Source organism: Mauremys mutica, chromosome 4, assembly GCF_020497125.1.
Source record: "Mauremys mutica isolate MM-2020 ecotype Southern chromosome 4, ASM2049712v1, whole genome shotgun sequence".
Lineage (NCBI taxonomy): Eukaryota > Metazoa > Chordata > Testudines > Geoemydidae > Mauremys > Mauremys mutica.
The window spans coordinates 64,911,891-64,932,205 of record NC_059075.1 but is presented as its reverse complement, the minus strand read 5'-3'; the positions used below and the strand labels follow the sequence as shown (position 1 = coordinate 64,932,205).

General features: G+C 45.4%; 1 protein-coding gene and 1 long non-coding RNA gene across 13 annotated transcripts in view; one reads left to right on the top strand and one right to left on the bottom strand.

The window, feature by feature from the left end:
* Positions 1 to 20,315, bottom strand: part of DPF3 (double PHD fingers 3) — a 262,881-nt gene that overhangs the window by 207,885 nt on the left and 34,681 nt on the right. For 2 of the 12 annotated variants that reach the window (XM_045013991.1, XR_006578911.1), the window contains exon 1: positions 18,866 to 18,901. The exons of the other annotated variants lie outside the window; for them this stretch is intronic. In XM_045013991.1, coding sequence (XP_044869926.1) covers positions 18,866 to 18,897 — 32 coding nt within the window. In that variant the 5' untranslated portion in view covers positions 18,898 to 18,901. Of the gene's footprint in view, positions 1 to 18,865; positions 18,902 to 20,315 lie in introns of those variants that run through there. 12 annotated transcript variants of the gene reach the window in all.
* LOC123368843 lies at positions 201 to 9,836 on the top strand. Its single transcript, XR_006578912.1, has 3 exons — positions 201 to 683; positions 1,993 to 2,078; positions 8,428 to 9,836. It is a non-coding gene; the product is annotated as an uncharacterized LOC123368843 (long non-coding RNA).

The window sequence follows — 20,315 nt, the reverse complement described above, 5'->3', positions numbered from 1 at the left end:
TGAGGGCGGCAGTCAGGCAGCCTTCGGTGGCATTTCTGCGGGAGGTCCGCTGGTCCTGCGGTTTCGGTGGCGATTTGGCAGCGGGTACCGCGAAGGCACAGGACCGGCAGATTACCCACAGAACTGCCACCGAATCCATGTGACCGGCGGACCTCCTGCAGAAACAGCGCTGAAGGCTGCCTGATTGCCGTGCTTGGGGCGGCAAAAAACATAGCGCAGCCCCTGCTCCTACCCCAAAGCCAGGGGTTGGCTGGCAGGACCGGTTGGCATACCATTTGTAGGTAGCTTTGGCAACGCCTAACTGCTTCTGGAGTTCTTGACGTACCTGCTGGATGTGGGTTCTGAGTTTGGTAAAAGTGGCCATCAATGATTTAGAAGGGATCTCTGGATGAGCACAAAGATGGAAACCACAGTTAGCAAAGAAGGGAGTCTGCTTGGTGGAGGCATGCATAGCATTGTTATATGCAAACTCAGCATGAGGGATTAGGGACAGCCAATCATCCTGAGGATAGTTTAGGAAGAAATGTAGGTACTGTTCAAGGACCTGATTGACACGCTCTGCCTGCCCATTGATGCTGGAGTGATAGGCTGTTAAGGTTAGGTCTTGATACTCGGGAAGTGTAGAAATTCTTGCCAGAAGCAGGAAATAAACTGGAATCCTCAATCAGACACCATGCCCATTGGTAAGTTGTGAAGATGAAAGATATTGCTCACAAACAGGTAGGCTATCTCCTGAGCAGAGAGACGCGTGCAATGTGGAACAAAATACACCATCTTGGTTAAGTGATCAACCACCACTAGAATGTAGTGTGGCCTTGGGAAGGTGGTAATTCCACAATAAGGTCCATGGAAACGATGGCCCAAGGCCAAGGTGGAGTGGGTAAGGGCTGGAGGAGACCCAGTGGTCTTGACCGGGAGTCTTGATCCAGGCACCATGGTCACAAGACTCTACATAGGATGCAACATCTCTGGGTCTCCAAAAGTTCCTGGAAACCAGGTCTCAGGCCTTGGAATAGCCGAAGTGGCCTGCTAGCAGAGCGTCATGGCAGAGTTATAGGACTAAGCCAAGTGGTCCCTTTGGGCACATAGATATGTCCCTCATGGTATAGGATCCCATTCCTGTGAAGGTCTGGGCCTGGTCGTGGTCTAAGGCTTGACAGTTTGGACGGTAAAGGGGTCATTAGGTAACTGAGAGCAGATGGAGGATAATAGGTTGGAGACTAGGGTGCCAGAAATTAAGTTTGAGGGTTTAAGAATCTTGGATGTAGTCTTCTCACTGGGTTTGTAGTACTGATCCTTCCATGACAATGGGTCTTCCTTCCTGTTCCTTATCCCCAGCCAGTGGGTGACCACAAACTCAAATTGTGCAAAGAGACACCAGCATGCCTGCTGCTGGTTCAGGTGCCTGGCCATTTTTAGGTATTGCAAATTTTTATGGTCAAGACTTAGACTGAGAACCTAGCACCCTTCAGAACATGGTGCCATTTTTCAAAGACCAGCAATTCCTTGTCCATGATGTCATAGTTTATCTCAGAGGGAGTGAGTTTTCACATGAAAAAAGTACATGGGTGAAGATGATCATTGGGAGCAGCTGGTTGGGAAAGCACTGCCCCTGGTGCAAAGTTTGAAGCATCCACCTCTACTGTAAACCATCTGGCAGGGTTTGGGTGGATCAAGATGGGAGCAGTGGTGAATTTCTGTTTCTGATTATCAAAGGCAGCCTGTGCTTCTGGGGACCATGAAAACTGGTCTCTCTTTCTCAGCAAGGCTGTCAGAGGGCTGGCCAAAGCAGAGAATTCTGGGATAAAATTGTCTATAAAAATTAGCAAAACGCAAGAAGCGTTGGATTCCACGTACATGCTTTGGCGCCATCCAATTTGTGATGGCCGCCACCTTGCAAGGGTCCCTTTCCAGTCCCTGGGGTGAGGTGATATATCCAAGAAATTCAAGTGTGTCTCAATCAAACTCACATTTCTCTGGTTTGGCATACAGGGATTCTGGCATAGTCTTTCAAGAATGCTACACACATGTTGGTCATGAAGAGCTGGGTCTTTGGAGAAAATCAGAATGTGATCAAGGTAGATAATGACAAAGTGGTCCAGCATATCTCAGAATATATCATTCATAAAGTTTTGAAAGGTTGCTGGGTCAATTGCATAAGCTGAATGGCATGATTAGATATTCATGGAAGCTATATCATGTATGAAAGGCAGCCTTCCACTCGTCTCCATCACACGCACACACCAAGTTATAGGCCCCGTGCTGCACCTACTTTGTGAAAATACAGGCCCCACAGAGCCAGTTTAGAAGCTCGTTGATAATGGGGAGTGGGAAGCAGATGTGTATGGTCATCATGTTCAAGCCCCCACAGTCAATACACCGCTGCAAAGAGCCATCTTTCCTCTCAATGAAAAAGATTGGAGTGCCTGCTCAGATGTGGATGGGCAGATGAAACCCTTGGGTTATCCTGCAAGTAAAGGCAGACAGCTCGAAGTTCAGGTTCGGAGAGAGCATATATCCTACTGAATGGGATCTCAGCTTCAGGTTGGAGATGAAATGGGCAGCCGTAAGTCCAATGTGTGGATAGGATGTCCGCCTTCCCCTTGTCCAAAACATCAGCAAATTTATGGTATTGGTGAGGGATCTTGGCAGTGCTGCAGGGGGCACTGGGGCTTCTGATAGTCTTGTTGTGTGGGGATTGGGATCTTCCAGAGGACAACATGAACCGCAGAGTCTGCTGGTCTGTTTCTCAGATCCTGGGAGGGACATGATAGCCGGCAATGCCTAAAATTAAAGTGTAGATCCCCTTCCACCAGTGAATGTGGCAGTCACAGGTGGTAAACCAGGGTGTACTTAGGAAAACAGGAGCATGAAGGACCTGGATTAATCCAAATTGTATGGTTTCCTGATACCCTCATTTGCTGATGACCTCTAGCTCTGCATCTCTCACCTCTGACTTAGCAGAGCAAAAGAATGAAATACTCAATGGTTAGATAAGCTTGGGGCTTAGAGCTTCTCTGAATACAGAAGTTGTTCTGGCTTAAATTAAAGTTGGGACAATAAACTGAGTTAGTTGAACCGTTACTGGTGTGATCTGGTGGATTACAGTCCTGAGGAGAGAAGAGACCCATCAATAGTCTTGAGCAGCTCTGAAGGGTCCTTGTGCATGATGGAAACCATATAGGTCTTAGCAAACTTTAAGTCCATAAAGTTACCAGAGGCTTCCGAGTTGACTAAAGCCTATAGAGGGATTTCAGAGTTTACCAGTAGTTGAATTAATAGAGGTGTTCAGAGTTGTGTTGAAAACTGACACACAGTTCATGCTGTGCCAACTGTGACCCAGGGTGCTGGGAACCACTGGAGAGGGAAGAACACCAGCTCAGCCCATACCCCCTCCTAAGGGCTGGGGACCTGGTATTTCCCGGCCCCAGTTTCACCCAAGTCTTTGCTGGATACATCAAAGCAAAATGGCCGGGTTCCCCATAATACAGGCACAAGCCTAAATCCCACTGTCAGTGCTTCTCTGAGTCCGAGACATGCAGGCAAGCCTGGTTGACTTGCACGAGCTATGATTCCAGGAAAGATCTGCATGTCTGGGGTGTCAGGAGCTCGGGAAATGGCAGCTTCCAGAAAATCAAGGTATACTCACTGTAGTGAGTTGGTGTGGCTCCCCTCCTGCCCAGCAGAGGGAGCCACCTTGCAGACTCCCAAGTGGGCGGAGCCACCACCACCTGTCCCCGCCCCCCGGAAGTCAAGGGGCAGGACAGGAAGTAGAAAAGCCAGCCACCAGACCTCAGTGAGAGCCCAGCCACCGCCGGGAGCAGACGTGCCGGCAAGGGCTCCTGACTGGGAACCCTCCAGGACCCGAGGCAGCTATCCTGACTGGCCGGAGCTTCCCCGCGCCCACTATGACGAGGAGCCGCCGGAGCTTCCCCGTGACTGGTACTGGGAGCATCCGCTGGAACTCCCCCGCACCCCCTATGAAGAAGAACCGCCGGAGCTTCCCCGCCCCTGCTGTTACCCGGAGGAGCCACCTAAGCACGCCTGGCCGGACTTCCCCGAGGAGCTGCCAGACCTGCCACCAAGCCCTGGTCTTGAGGAGCCTATGCAGGTTGACTGGCCTGGGGCTGGTGCCCCGGACGAGGTAAGCCCTGAGGGGGAAAATGGAAGTAGCCCAGGGGTAGCTGACCCCTGTCAGGCTACAGACGCAAAGGTCCTGATGTCAGTGTGTTGCGGTCAGGACCCCACTGACCAGCAGCGGTGATAGCCGCTGCTAGGGCCCCGGGCTGGGACACAGTGGAGTGGGTGGGCCTGTGTCCCCCCTGCCACCCCACTCATGGGTGGCAGTTTTCCCCCTCGCTCAGCCCCTGCTCCAAAGGGCCTGAGCCTTCTGTACTGGTTGCTGCTCAGCCCCTGCTCCAAAGGGCCTGAGCTTATTGTACTGTGTACTGTTTGCTGCTCAGCCCCTGCTACAAAGGGCCTGAGCTCCTTATACTGTTTGCTGCTCAGCCCCCTGCACCAGAGGGCCTGAGCTCATTGTACTGTTTGCTGCTCAGCCCTGCACCAAAGGGCCTGAGTTCCGTGTACTGTATTGCCGCTCAGCCCTGCACCAGAAGGTCTGAGCTTCCTAACACTGTTGACTATTGTTCAGACGGTTCCACAGAAGATGTGGAGTGAGTCGGTGTGGCTCCCCTCCTGCCCTCAGGAGGGTCGAGCCCTGGCGCGATCGATTACACTCATGATGCTGCTCTGTGAGGTGATCGTCGATTCTGATGCATAATTCAATCAAGTTGTCCAAACCGAGCAGAGGCTCCACCCGTGCAAACTCATTCTTAATCTCCTTGTTTAATCCCAGGCAGAAATAGTGGTGCTGTGTCGCCTCACTCCACCTGGTGTCAGAAGCCAAACGATGAAGTTCAGCAGCATACTTGGTTATGGGCTGGCCTGAAGGATTGCCTTGACAGTCTGCACACGGTTGAGGTCACAAAAGATGGTGGACATGGAACAATTAGAGGAATTAATGCAACCTAAGAGAGGGCTGGACTGTTCTGGAAGCAGGGAAGCCCAAGCCCAGGCCTCCCTGGTCAACAAACTTAAGATGAGCCCCCCACAGCCCTGGTCCATGGTGAACGATTGGGGCACAGGAGGAAAAGAAGCCCACACTGGTTCAGGAACCTCCAAAACTTGTCCCAATCTCTGTCAAACTTATTGGGCAGAGGAATCTTCGGCTCCAGGTGGGGCAACGTAGGAGGAGCCAGCAGAGCAACCTGCACCTGCAGGGCCACATTCTGCAATTTCAGGGCAGTCACTTGCTCCTGCAGGTTCTGGATGGCATCCGCTAGTTCTGATGGTGCCTTAGTAGGGTCCATGTTAGCACCAAGAGCCCCTGGCCCCAGTTGTAAGGTCTTCTCAATCAGTCAGCCAACCAGGACAGAGAGGTCTAGCCTAGTGGTCAGAGCGGGCACAGACCTAGTGGTCAGAGTGGACGGCAGGCCCAGTGGTCAGGGTCAGAGCCGTAGTCAGGAGCCAAAGCCAAGGGTCAGGAACTAGAGTGAGCAGGGTATCAGGCAAGGAGGGTTGAAGGCAGGAGCAGAACAGAGAGAGGGAGGGATAGCTCAGTGGTTTGAGCATTGGCCTGCTAAACCCAGGGTTGTGAGTTCAATCCTTGAGGGGGCCATTTAGGGACTGGGGTAAAAATCTGTCTGGGAATGGGTCCTGCTTTGAGCAGGGATTGGACTAGTGACCTTCTGAGGTCTCTTCCAACCCTAATCTTCTATGATTCTAAGACTGGGTGCAAGGCAGGAGCAACAGGAACCAGGTCACACAAGAGCAAGCACAGTGAGAGTATGAGCACTGAAAAGCCAGGCTGCTGCTGCTGGCTTAAGAGCCAGCCTGCTGGCTTCTACAGCCAATCAGTTGCATGGTTAAATCAGGCAGCCTGCTACAGGCCAGCTATATGGATGGGTCTGCCTGGAGATTAGCTCTGCTGCATGCCCCGATTCCTGACACAACCTCAAACTACTGAAATTGTGGGTAGTTTGGGGCTTGAACATGGAAACCATGCCAGGTGAATTTTCTGAGCATATTTTTTGGGCACGTGAACCTTTCAGTCAATGTCAAAGCTAAGCTTTTTTACTGTCTCTGGACAAACAAGAATTTGGAGTCCAAGTTTGATGCTTGCGTTTTGGTTTGATAGTGAAATTTGTGACAAATCCTCACAAACATATTTGCAGTGCTAAGAGGTGCTCCAGCTTTTATTATGCCTTGAATCATAGTGCTAGAGAAAGATCTGCTCTTCCCAACATCTTAATCCTCCTTTGTTCTCAAATGATTCATTTGGCCAATCACCTGGAAGAGCTCTCTGATCGGCTGGTGCTGCAGAGACCATATTTTAGGAACCATGATCAACTTAATGAGTCTCATTGATTCCATTTTTAGTCTCAATTTTGTAAACAAGCCCAAAAAACTCTACAAACCAAAACAGACACAGAGGTTTATTGAAACCCATGCAGACTGAAACTAATAAATGTCATGCAACTTTACTGTCAATGCAAATCCCTAACACACTCTGCACCTGAGATGGCCTCTTTATAAAAATTTTTTTAAAAGAACAAAAGCAAAAGGCCATGTCTTACAGCCCTGAAATAGATGTGTCTGAGGGAGAAATCTGACAGGTCCTGATTGATAACCATGCTGGAGGGGGCTGCTGCAGAACGCTCATGTGTCTGCTACAGCAGTAGATGGACATGGATAATTGACTGGGAAAGTTTAAGAGAGGTGGAATTAATGCAGAAAGCACAGAGCTCAGGTGTGCGATTCTATTACCAAGGAAAAGAACCATTCAATTGGAATTGCAATCCATTTTCAGGTCAGAGCCTTTCCCAAAGTCACAGCAGCAGCCCAACACACGTCCCTCCCCCTCTTCCAGACAGGACAGATGAGGCTATCCACCCGTGCCAACTGCCCCTTAGTTTCATACCAGAGATAACCCAGAGAAATACACAAGAATTTGCTGACCAGCCTTCAACTTTGTGTGGTGGTTGCTTAGCAATGGGTAACCTTGAAGATATATCACGAGACAGAGGAGCCAAAAAGTGTATTTTGTGGATAAGCTGGTTATGAAAACAAGACCAGAAAGTAAATAATGAGGGGGAGGGGAGGGAAATCTATTTTCAGATCCACTCAGTGGAACAAATAAAGTCCTAGACTAGTTGCATTTGCAAGTTAGCACGACAAATTAAGAGCACAGGGAGCATGTCTCTTCTCTTCCACTAATTTACACTAATGTAATGCCACAGATGTCAATAGAGTTACTCTGTATTTACACCAGCACTTGTGACACAAGAATCAGGCCCACAGGCTTTGTTGTTGTTGGTTTTTTTTTCTTTAAACTTAACTGTGCTGCAGAGGATGGTAAGAAAGAGACAGCATCAATCATGGGCTATATGACAAGGGTGATCATATACAGTGATGTGCTGCCAATATTTTGAAACGAGGCACCCACAAATATGTTCCTTTTAGCTGGCAGATAAACTTTGTGGCCCAGGCGTGCTTTTGCCTACAGACTGGGAAGACTAGGGCCTGGGACTCTATTCATTTGTTCTGCTGTTTAAACAAAAATGCTCCCTTTGAATCATAAACAAAGGGAGGCAAGCAACATCACTGGGTAGACAACTTAGTTGTAAATGCACTTGCTGGACATATTCATATTTTATTCAAAATTTTGTTCCAATAACATTAATGTTTCAATAACATTATCCTAGAATTCCATCAGTTCAAGTCAAAGAAGAATCTGACCCACCAAATATATTGATAGAATCCCAGAGTGTTCAGCTCATGGATTTTGAAATGTGGAGGGAAAGGGAGCCCTGAGGGTGTCATATTTGGGGAGACTTTTTTAAAAAACCCACGTAATATTTGGTGCAATTTGCTTCATTACAATGGCAAAATATTTGCACCTCAGAAGCATCTTCCTGTGCACCAGGGACAAGTTATCTCTGGCGGGGATGGTTTAGCAATATCTATAAAGGGAGTGAACTTCATCAGAGGCAGGAAGATAGCCTTAATCCTCCATTTACCTGAAGCCCCTCCAGGATATCATTGGCCTACTACCTAAAGCACAGCCCTGGAAGAAAATAAAATGTGGTTCCTAAATTCTTGGCTCTGCCAGTGATTCACTACAGAGCCTTGGGTAAGGCACTTAATTTCTATGTGTCTCAGTTGCCCTTTCGATGTCTCAGTTGCCACATCTGTAGAATGGGGAAAATAATATCTCCCTGCCTCAGAAAAGTGTTGAGACATTTACTTCATGAATGTTTGCAAAATGCTTTCTGATCCTCGGAGGGTAGTGTCAAATATTAATATTCTATGTGACAGACGTTCTCACTAATCCCTTTTGTATTGTACCTCCTGCAATACTCACTGCAGGATATGCACAGAGAAAATTCCAGCTGAGAGAAACTTAGCACAGCTGCTACCAGCTCGGTCTGAAGAAATCTCCCTTTGTAGAGCTATACCCAGTGGACAAAAGGAGTCATCTTATATGAAAGAGACCAAGTCAACTTGTATGTATTCATGTATAGAGAATTAACTCAGTTTTAAAATACCATTTTCTAGTAGTGCCTCCTTGAAATAGTTTGTTCTGTATGGGAGCTACAAGTGATCAATACCTCCGAGAACAAAACAATACTGAAAACAAGGTTATAAATGTCTCGTTCAAACCACACAGTGAGTCACCATCCAGAACCAGAACTCAAGGGACTTCCAGCCCCAAGCTCTAGACACCAAAGTTGCCTCATTTTGTACATAGAAAAAGAACACAAAAGTGCATCTTGCCCTGTGACAAGGCTCCAGTTGCAAAACTGAAATCCATCACACGAACTCCCTCTTCTCCCACAACTAACAGTGGCAAATCTTGGGTAACCCACCCACCCATTCCAGAATCCATTAAACCCTCCTCCTCACTCTATCTGAGGGACCTGAAAAAATTATTTTGTTTGGGGAAATAATTCAGGAAGACGATGTGGGCAAGAAGAGCCACAAACAACAAACAAGGCAGATATAAATCCAGATAAAATATTAAAATCGTTAAAGGGTTGCTGCTCCCCGAAGGTTGGAAAAAATGAAGACAGTTAATTAAAAGCAATCTCTGCACAGTGCTGAGCCAGCCAGCCCTGATAAATCAGCGACTAGGACTGCAGTTGTAGAGGTCAATGGAGTAAGGAGGCTGGGAAGGGGAGGGAAGAAAGGTGAGAGAAGAGAAAACATTTAGCTCAAATTACCAACAAAAATGAATTAGAGTCAATGACGAAGTTTCCTAGATATTTCCCTTCCAGAGATTGTGGGTTTGATTCTCATTTCCTTAACACCTATTTCACAATGATACACCAGTGATCTCAATGAAGTTACTCCACACCAGCAGGAGAGCAGAGAGAGAAAAAACTGAGGTCTCATTCTACCTGAGGGGTGGTAGCATCACTCTCATCAGCATGATGTCCAAGCACCGTACAGAACTATCAAGTTTTCCAGGCTGGCACATCCCAGGTGACAAAGAAATGAAAGTTGAGGGTTTGTTGGGAGTTTGTTTATCACCAGCCACCAGGAAGTTGCAGCAGAGACATCTCAATACTGCCCAAACTGCAGTCAAACCACTCAGAGAGGAGAGAGCTCATTCTGAAGTATCGCCACCCTTTTCTCACACCTGCCAGGTCTCTCAAACTGTGCAGGCCCAAATATAAGGGGCACTGGCCAGTTTATTTAAACTGTTATTGATTTGTTGATGTTAAATATTAAACAAGTATATGTTGATAAACTGACAAGTAAAATGAAAACGATAAGAAGCCCATAAAATTCAAACCGGGAGTTTTCTAAACATCCTAGGTTTTAAGAAAATAAACCACAAGCAATAAAATTAAACATGTTGCTAAAAATGGGCTCACGTTATCACTTCCAATATTGCACACTGGTGTATACTGTAGAACCAGTTATAATTTATTTGAAAACTACATAGTGCATCTGCTACAGTCATTATAGAACAAAGAAGTTTAACAATAATGCAGATTTTGATCCACTGGTGTTTCAAATCTCCCTTTTTCAGGCTGCAGAAGTCAAATGAGCTAGCGTAATCATAATCGTAAAGTATATTTTATTCCCATCACTTACCAACCACTAGTAAGAAATAGTATTGAGGCCAAAACAATTAAACACAACAAATTCAGGTCTCCAAGTCATGAGTTTCTTTCTCTGGGCTTGAGTTCTCACAGGAAATGGAAATGTGGCTATTATTGTCCCCTGATATAAAATATTTACTTTGCATTTCCATATAACCTTCATGACAGTATGGTCCAGTGGATAAGTGACTAGAGTGCGACTCAGGACACGCAGATTCTATTCCCAGGTCTGTACCTGATCTGCTGTGTGACCCTAGACAAGTTATCTTACTTCTCTGTGCCTCTGTTTCCCTTCCCAGCCCTTGTCTCTCATTTATTTACAGTGAAAGCTCTTCAGGGCAGGTCCTGTCTTGTTATGTGTTACAGTGCCTAGAACATTGGGGTTCCTATCTTGGCTGCGGCCTTTAGGTGTTGCTTAAATAATGACTTGATCACAGCTCCAAACAGCCTGGCCTTTTTAAAATGTGTAAAAAAGACAAAATGAGGGCTCCCCAGACAGAAAGCAGGAGGGTAGAAGCTGTAAGTTAGGAGGGATTCATTTAACATAGTTAGATTTAACTTTTGTCAAGAGTCAACATGTTTATGCTCATTTATAAAGATAAACTGCAAGAGAACAGCAAGTTTGTGTAAGATGGGTAAAATGAGAGACATAACTGAGTGTTATTTGACTCCACCATTGCTTAGGCTATGTCTACACTACCACTTACGTCAGTACAACATGTCACTTAGGGGTGTGAATAAACCATTCTTCTGAGCAAGACAAGTTACACCAACATAAACGTCGGTGTGGACAGCGCTATGTTGGCAGGAGAGCTTCTCCTGCTGACATAGATATGGCCGATTATGGGGGGGAGGGGGATTAATTACGTCAAATGCTTTCTCCCATCAGCATAGAGCAACTACACTAGAGATTTTACAGCAGCTCAGCTGCATCAGTATAGCTGTGGTGCTGTAAACTCTCTAGTGTAGACATGGCCTTAGGGTGGGAACGGAGATGTAATCTTAAGAGCTTGTCTACTGTGACGAAGTGGGAATGTTCTTAATGTTTTCTCTGTGTGCCTCAGTTTCCCCTATGCATTTCTTAAGCATCTAGGTGGTGGGATAAGGGCATGTGATTGTTGCAGAGCCTTAGAGGGCCAGTGTGATGCTGTCTGCACAGAGACCGACACCCTGTCTCCCAGCAACTGATGGCCTGGACTCTTCCCCTGCAAGTGCCAACTGAAGGTGTTGGAGAACAAAGAGATCAGCTGGCCTCCTGGCCCAGGAAAGAGACAAAGGCCAGAGAAGGGGCTGGAGCGTTTCATTTGGAGCTGGCTGGGGAAAGAGAGGGAGGCCCAGGCCCATGGTAGGCCTCCCTGCCCCCAAGATGGACCTGATTTAGGGGTCCTGTTTCTGTACCTACAAGCTCTGTTTTAGATTGTGTTCCTGTCATCTAAATAACCTTCTGTTTTACTGGTTGGCTGAGAGTCACGTCTGACTGCGGAATTGGGGTACAGGACCCACTGGCTTCCCCAGCAGCCCTGCCTGTGCGGACTCGCTGTGGGAAGCGCACAGTGTGAAAAGGGGATACTGAATGCTCCGAGGTCAGACTCAGGAAGGTCAAAGATGTGTAAGCTTCTTGCCCTGGAGACAGTATGCTCACAGAGAGGAGCCATGCTCTCCCAGAGTCCTGACTGGCTTCGTACAGAGTAGTTCCAGAGCATTGCCCGGTGACGCCGTGACATCTATCCAGAGAGTTATTTCACAATAGTTATTCCAGATTAACTCCACATGGGGATGCTCTTATTTCAGAATAAGAGCATCCACACAGGCATAGTTAATCCACTTTATATTCACACCCTCCCTTATTCTGGATTACTTATCATGTGTAGACAAGCTAAACTGAGCTGGATCAATTTTGTCCCAGTATCTTCTTTCACGAGGTCTTGCAAACCATGTGGCCACACCATTACAAGACAGAAACACACACCACCCTTCCCCACCATAAGAATAATGGTGTTGAACCCAGAGTCCCCATCAGAACATGAGGGGGGGGGGCGACTTTCAACAGCTACTGCCCCGCAGAAAGAGAAATCAATGACTCGGGATTTGGCAGGCACACCCTGCTGATCACAGCCACCCAGTGCAGAGTCATCAGTATCCCTTCTTGGCCGTGCTGTTGCTGTTCCAATCACTCCCTGGGAAAGCCTCCTCCAGACAGTGATCTGGTGCCAGCAAAAGCTTCCATGTGGCTACAACTGCAACTCATTGACCACACCCGGTTCAGGCAGGTAGAGTGAAAACTGAGATGCATACTGACAATCTCCTGTTATTCCCATAGTGGAGGAGATGGCGGGGTTGGGGAAGAGATCTGCCAGCAGCCCTCAAGACACTATGTTCTTCTTCCTTGTGACATATGCTGGGAATCTGTAGTTAAAACAGGCTTTGTCAGGAAATAAACCATTTTTTCTTAATTTACCTGTGTTTCTAACAATTTTAGGTTATTAAAGCTATATGAGAATGCTGTTTGTTTGCTTATTACATGTCACTCAGCTGAGACAGTGACACTAGACTTATCAGTTTCACTTTTTTAATAGAATGAGTTTCTGGTTCTTAATAGCTCAGTGCTCTTGGGTTAGGTTCATAAACTGCAGGAAAAAGTTTAAATCCAAAGAGAATTAAAAAGGAAGAAGGAAAACAAGAAAAATATCACTGGAAAGTTTTGTAAAAAGGAAGTTGCCTTATTATTTTTTTTCATATTCTGTTTTGTAATGTCCTTTTCCAAAAAATAAAACCTACATGTAGAGCATAAACTAAGTTGACAGTGACCCTTTAATAAAACTGAAAGCCTGATTGTACATACAGGGCAAAATTCACCTCGGTGTAACAGGCTAATACATCACTAAAGTCCTACTTAAGTCTTCAGAATAAGCCTTGAGGGTTGTATAGGCCCTGTGCTGATTCTTTGCACAGTGGTGAGTTTCACTCAGACAAGTCTTTTCAGATCAGAGATTTCTCTCAGAAAGACCCTTCAAGCCCCTACAATACATAGTTGCTTCTTGCCCAAGGCAACTGCACATACAGACATTCAGATACCAGGGTGATGAACACGGAATAAGGATCAAGCCTGATAAAACAGATTTATTAGGCAAATAGTCAGAGCTGAACCTAAGTGAATAAGAAAAACCCAGTCCCAGCAAATGGTGTGAGAAGGTGCTATTCTAAGACAGTTTATTTCCTGCTGAGAGAAGCCTGGGGCTATATCATTTTTGCGTTCCCCTGGGACAGCCAATTGTCATTAATTGCAGAGGACAGATTTGCAAGATGGACAAAACTTTAATTTGAAAGCAACCTCGGAATACAACACTCACTGGATTGTAAGGTTGGGGGCATCCATTTTCAACACCATTCATAGGGGGATTAAATACATTACTCTTGTTGCTGCTAACCAGGGCTCAGAGTGAAGACAGAAAGCCATTCTTCTTAGCCTTCTGGGTCATTGTATAGGCTATATTAAACTTTTATCATTTAAACCCATTTAACAGTTGTTGTGAATCTACTCCAATAAGTGCACTCTGAAAATGAACCCCTAACTCTGACATTCTTTCACACCCAACAAGTCCAGGGCATTAGTTCCTCTTAACCACTTTACCTCCCATATCACCCATTGTTTTCAAATGCACAAACACGACAAGTAACAGGCTTTAAAAATCTTTTTTCAGTGACAATTTTATGATGCCAGCTCCATCCATCCATACAACCTGACAGACTGTGAAAGACTGGAATGCCAGCAAAACAAATTACAAAGCACTACAACAAGTAATCACGCACAAGTCACTCATGCAACCAAATAAAATGTCATAACTATATCATTTATCAAGTCTCCCACATTAACCCAGCATATCCTTCGGTTTTCATATCATGGCTTTTTTTTGTTTATCCTCTAACCCACTTTGTTTTTATTCCCATGTTTCCCCATACACATCCCAGCTACATTCATCTATCATGTTATCAGAAGGCCATAGCTGTGGTATGGTAGAAAGCATTGCAGTCATAATGGCAGCTCCAGCCTGAAACACATCACACTTGGGCATGTTTCTGGTTTTAACTGACTTCAAACACTACAGAAGCCACACAAGATGCTCAGAGATTTTGATCAAGTGATTTATGAACACAACCACCTTGTTAGCAAAATGCAATTCTGCCTTCCCCAGCCCCATCCAAATCACCTTCACGTCACTTGTAAAAACTGAAGCATAAACTTTCCATCCAACCGTCCAGCCTTTTTTATGGTTAACACCTGCTGAAAGGAGCACTGTGCACTATACTTTCATTTTAATATTTAAAACTAGCAACCAGATGGCCATGCAACAACATGCAAGAAATTGGTCCTCATCCGCACTGAATCACAATTTGGGGTTGATTCAAGGAATGATAATGGGATCCAGAGCCCTTCAGCTCTCAGTCACCAGATGAATTCAATCCAAAGTCATAAGTGACCAAAAGTCATTGTCATCCAAGAGCTGTTCTGTGGCCTGTATGAAATAGGTTTGTTATTCCAGATCAGTTCCTCACTAACAAGTTTCCATATCACAAAATCCATTATAACAGTATCCTCAGCAGGTGAATGAATTATCCCCAATAACAGAAACTGAATGGTAGTATCATCCTAGTGGTGGGCTCTCTAGGTCTTGAGCTGGGCATTGGAAGGGGAGAGTTTGCACTGGCACTGCTCTTCTGAGTCCATGCTATCCAAAGAAAATCACTTCTCTTTGGGAGCTACAGATCGAGAATTACAGTGTGAGCAAGTCTCAAGCAAAAAAGGCAGCAGCTCAGTTAACATATGCACTAGTTAGCATGTTTAATTGATCATCTGAAATAAAAGTCAGCTGTTGGAGTAAAGATAGTGGAGAAAAAAATCAGCTCTGTTTCTGGATAAGACTTTTTAAATTACAAGATCTTAATTACATTAAATACATTATGGTACCATATGTACATCAGAATGTGGAGAGAACACAAAGGAATGGAAGTCAAGTTTCCTGAGTTCTAGCTCTAGCACAGATTTGCTGTGTGAACTTGGAAAGTTTCTTAAGCACTCTTTGCCTCGGTTTACCCTTCTGTACACCGGAGATAACAATACTTCACAGAGGTGTTGTGAGCTTAATTGTTAGTGTTTGTAAAGTGCATTGAGATAGCTGAATGACATTTTAAGTGATTCAAAGTATTATTCTACAGTATTTCTACCGTCCATACATCCATGCATCTCATACCTATTAGAATAAGATGTGTGCATTAAAAGCAGAGAATGAGATAGAGAAAAAAAACTATAGATGTAGACACAACAGAAGGCTGCTTAAAAAAACTGAATTTAAAACACACCACTATCCATTGATGGTTTCTGAATATGACTGTTTTGTCAAGCCAGGACAATGTATTTATCCAGACACCTGCTGCCTTCTCTTTATGATCTGATGAACTCAGACCTGTAATATTTCTGCCTGTAGCACCATGTTGGCAAACCACAAGGTAGAAACAATGGGCAGTCATGTCAGGTTGATTGGATCACAGAAGCAAACAGAGGAGAGGAGGACAGAGAAGAGATGGAGATATTCAAAGTGATCAAGCAATGGAAAAAGGAGAGCTAGACAGAGAAAGAGGCAATGGTAATGTAAAGAGTCACTAGTCATTAATAAGGGACCCAGCCCTGAGCTATGCAATGTCATGTATTTACACGAGATATTGAGGTACACTGGAAAATATTATCCCATGAGAACTAGTATAGTATAAACAGAGCAAAGTAGGTGTCTATGTACTGGAACTAAAAGAAATACACATATAAATAAATAAAAACACATGGGGCGTTTCACAATACCTGAGCTAGTATTTCAATCTATAGTATCTACATTGTCGCCCATTTCAGAGCGAAACCTTTGTATGGCCAGTTTCTGTAGGGGGCGTCTGTGGGGTTTGGTTTTTTTTTTTTTCTCAGACACAATCAAAACGCAGACAGAGGAAATGCAAATGTCATTCAGCTCCTTTTCATTGTCAGGAAGGACACATGAGGATAATACACTGTGCAATGCATCCTCCCCTTCCCCCCCCCATTATGTGTCTTAATGCTTTTGTCCTAATTTATCCCTTGCATAATTTATTTACATGTGTATTGTTTCCTGATCAGTAACTTGTAAGAATAAATGGAAATTATAGAATGTTTTATTAAACAAGTTGTTACAAAAAAAAAAAGACAGATGGTGTCAGCCAGCCAGTAACAGTCCTGTTTCCCCTACCCAGCACTGGTACTTTAAAAGGCTCACAGAGAAAAGCAAACCCTGTACTTGAGGTCTATTGTTTCCTCTCTTCTCACCCCAGAGGGAGGGGGAGGAATAGGGGGCTAATTATAACAGACCTGCTCCTGCTCCCATTGACTTGGCTTCGAAAGAATTTAACTATAAGTACAAAGGAGGCAGGATTTAGAACGGAGATATAAATCACAGGTGTGAATGTTACATGTACCACAATTACAAAAAGTGCAAAGCTAACACAATACATAATAACGTCGTTCGGAAAGGGCTAGTCCACGTTCAAATCCTCTCCCTTCTTCTCCCAAGTCCTCGGCACGCTCACAGGGGCTTACCACCCCCGTAACTCCATGTGGAGTTACTCCTCATTTGCACCCATGTAAGCAAGAGTAGAATCAAGCTTCCCTTCGCTCTCCGCACACACACACCATCCAGCGCCACGCGACACGAGACTGATCGGATGCCGAGGAAGCTCACCTCCAACACCAAACGAATGACTTTCCCGAAAGAAAAGCATCCCCAACCTCCTTTGTTATTAATATTTACATAGTCACGTCAATACACACGGCATTTCACACAACACGCAAGCAGGACAGAAGTTGGTCCAATAAAAGATATTACTTCCCTCCACCTTGTCTCTCTACACACATAACAAAAGATATTGTATAGTTACCTATATTGTTTTCATGCAGTTAAATTGGCAACAATGAATGATCTAACGTATTTATTTTTTAAACTGAAAAATAAAATGATTTAAGCTGCAGAATGCAGGTTAATAAGTTGTTCTCACTGGGACAACTATAAAATATGCAGTCTGATTGGTGGAACATTGTATAATCCATCCATATTCACGGGGAGCGAGGGGGGGTCTTCTTTTTTTCAAAAAGACATCTACTCCTTTGATAACACTGTTCTAACGGCACTTCCCCCTTCTCAACAGATTTTTACAATTTGCTAAATGAAAGAATATGTAATGTAAGAAAATGTTTGATGCCAAGATGGAGAAAGAGTGATGCAAATATGCCAGCTGTATGCCCCCACCCAGTGTAAAGCTTTCCTTCCCTCCAGACTGCTGCACAGCACAGAGACAGCAGCAGGAATCCGTGGGGAAAACCTCCAAATATTTTTCCAACTCCAATCGGAGAAAGTTTAATTGAAAGGACGCAGCTCACAGTCTGAATCACATCTCTAAAAACTCAAACGGATAAAAACACCCACTCAGTGTGACTTGAAATTCCAAATGAAGTGTCTCCACCAGGTACTCTGCTTTCTTGCATTATGAGCATCTTGCATTATTAGCAAGAGCTGCCCCCTAGCACCGAAGTCATTTTTAAAAGGTTGAGACAGCCTCTTCTCTCCCCACATACGGTGCCAAATCCCACTCTCCCTAATGCCTTGAGGGATTAACGGTGTGTGCTGCAGACCATAAGGAAATAAGGGACCTGATCCAGAGAAAGATGACTGCCTCCTGTGTGCCCATCCTAAATCTGCCTTAATTCAAGACCAGAGAACCCAGCACATTTCTGTAGCAGAGGCACCTGCCCCCACACTCTCTTCCTATATCTCCTAGCAAACAGCTGGCCACATTCTGCCCTCGTTTACACCCGGGCGGATTTCGGTAATCAGTGTGTCCTTCCCAAAATGGAAACAATCAACTCTCGTTGCCACTTTTAAAAGCGAAAACCTCCCGTACGCAAAGAGCTCTCTAGACTTCCTGCCTAAAAATTAACCATCAGTGACTCCGAGTCATTCATTTCAGGCAAGTCCGGCTCTCTCTTCCTCGCACACAAACCGAAGTGTAATTGCAATGCCCCTGCTGCCCAGCTAAGAAACGAGCGGTGCAGCCCCCTTTGCTGCCGAGCCAGCAAACGCTGTGGCTGATTCTTTCCCCCTCTTCAAGTCATCCCAACTCCAAGAAGGTTTGCAAAACAAAACTCCGAACTGCTGTCGGAGCGCGGCAAAACCGATAATTATGCCCCCGATTCCCAGGACCGATCCCTCACCCTTGGACACTGGGTTGTGGCGAGGGAAGCCAGCCCGGACGCCAGGCTCAGGACTCTGTCAAGTGCAAGCACCCCCTCAGGGGTCCTGCAGGATCTTGCCGTTTCCAAGATCCACGCAGCCCCAAGAGCTGCAAGAAGCCCCGCGGCCATCCTCCCCTTCAGAACTCAAATCTCTCTTCCTCCCGGCCAGCCAATTAATCACAACACAAATGTAACAATTTCTTCTTGTTAATTTCAGAGCAAGACGTCTGTGTGTGTTGCACAAAAAGAGAGGAGCTCAGAAATGAAAGAGCGAGGGAGGAGAGATCAGCTGGGAGGCTGGAAGCACCGGGCTCAGGCAGGCAGCAGCATCGAAAAGGCGCCTTTTTTCATATTTAAACCACGCGGAATATGTACATTTTTGATTCCTACTTACGCTTTCAGGGGGTTGTGAATGACAGTCGCCATTTTGCTACAATGTAACAGAATATTGTGTCTCGGAGTTCTAAAGGTTCGCTTAGGGGAAGCGCCCAGCCAATCAGAGGATGGGATACCGGCCCGCTGCCCAATCCGGGACTGTGGGCGGAGCCTAGGTTGTGCTAGTTATTAGGGGAGCTGTCAAAGCCCAGAGGTCACTCCCTTTCTGTGGAACTGGAAGAGAGCAGGTCTTAAAGGGGCAGTAACACATCCAAGGGGCTGTCACCACACCGAACTAGATTGAGGGGGGCTAGGATGAGGAGCAGAAGACTCTTTGGAGTTATCTGGCTTTTAATGTCAAGAAATCGAGAGAAAGGAATGAGGGAAAATACATTATCTTTTTGTATTGCTGTGGCTGCCTTTCATTTCCCAAATGGCATGCCCCCTTATTCATGTGCAAAGGCTGGATGCATGTCATTTCATCAGAAAAATAAATGACATATGTTCTGACATTTGGTGCTGCAGCAGATTATTATTATTATTCCCAATTTGTTTCCCTTACCTAAAACCACTTTCCCCTTCAGGTTTCTTAGAACTAGCGCTTACAGTGACTCCAGGGCAGCACCCTCTCCCCCTCCCCTAGGAATTTCTCAATGTCAGTCATCCAGCTCCTGCAGCCAGTGCACTGGTTACATAATGCACAGTGGCCAAACTGCCTGCCTGTTTTCTGTTTTCCCCACAAAGCAACTTCTGAAGTGATTGTCTTGTCTAGCATGTTGAGACCTGGGCCTCTGATCTTTCATCATAGAGAAAGGGAGGGGGAAGGATTTTAACCTACATTTCATATGACACCTATTTGCATGGTAGCAGAGTAACTTGGAGGCAAGAGTTCTGGAACAGATACAGCTGTAGTTAAAAGTCCATTTCTGGGAGAGGCACCAACTCCAGGAAGTCAGAGTTTACCTGTGACTAATTAAAAGCGTTTGCAAATGAATTATCCAGCATGAGCAAAGACACTGGAGACGTGGCTAATTCTGATCTCACACACTGTAAATCAGAAGTGACTTCACTGAAATCAGTGGAGTTACACCAGCGTTGATCTAGTATAAGCAAGATCAGACTCAGATCTAAGAAGTTTCTTCCTGTCTGATATTCGTGCAGGCTTTGCCTTACAACATTTCTCTATCTCTCAAAGGTCTCCCTTCCCTTCAGGCATCCTCTAACCCCAAATAAGGAAACAGAGGCCTGATTCTCCTCTCTTCACACCAATAAATATCTGGAGAAACTCAAGTGAAGTCAATTAAATTATACTGGTGTGAAGCCAGTATAAGGGAGAGAAGAATAAGGATCATGGCCCTTGATTTCAATCATTCAGGACCCAGACAGTTGGAAGTATCAATGTTTTGTGATCTGTTTGGGTGTCAAAAGAGGTTTGAGGCAGCAGCACTTCTGGAAGAGAGGGCTGAATT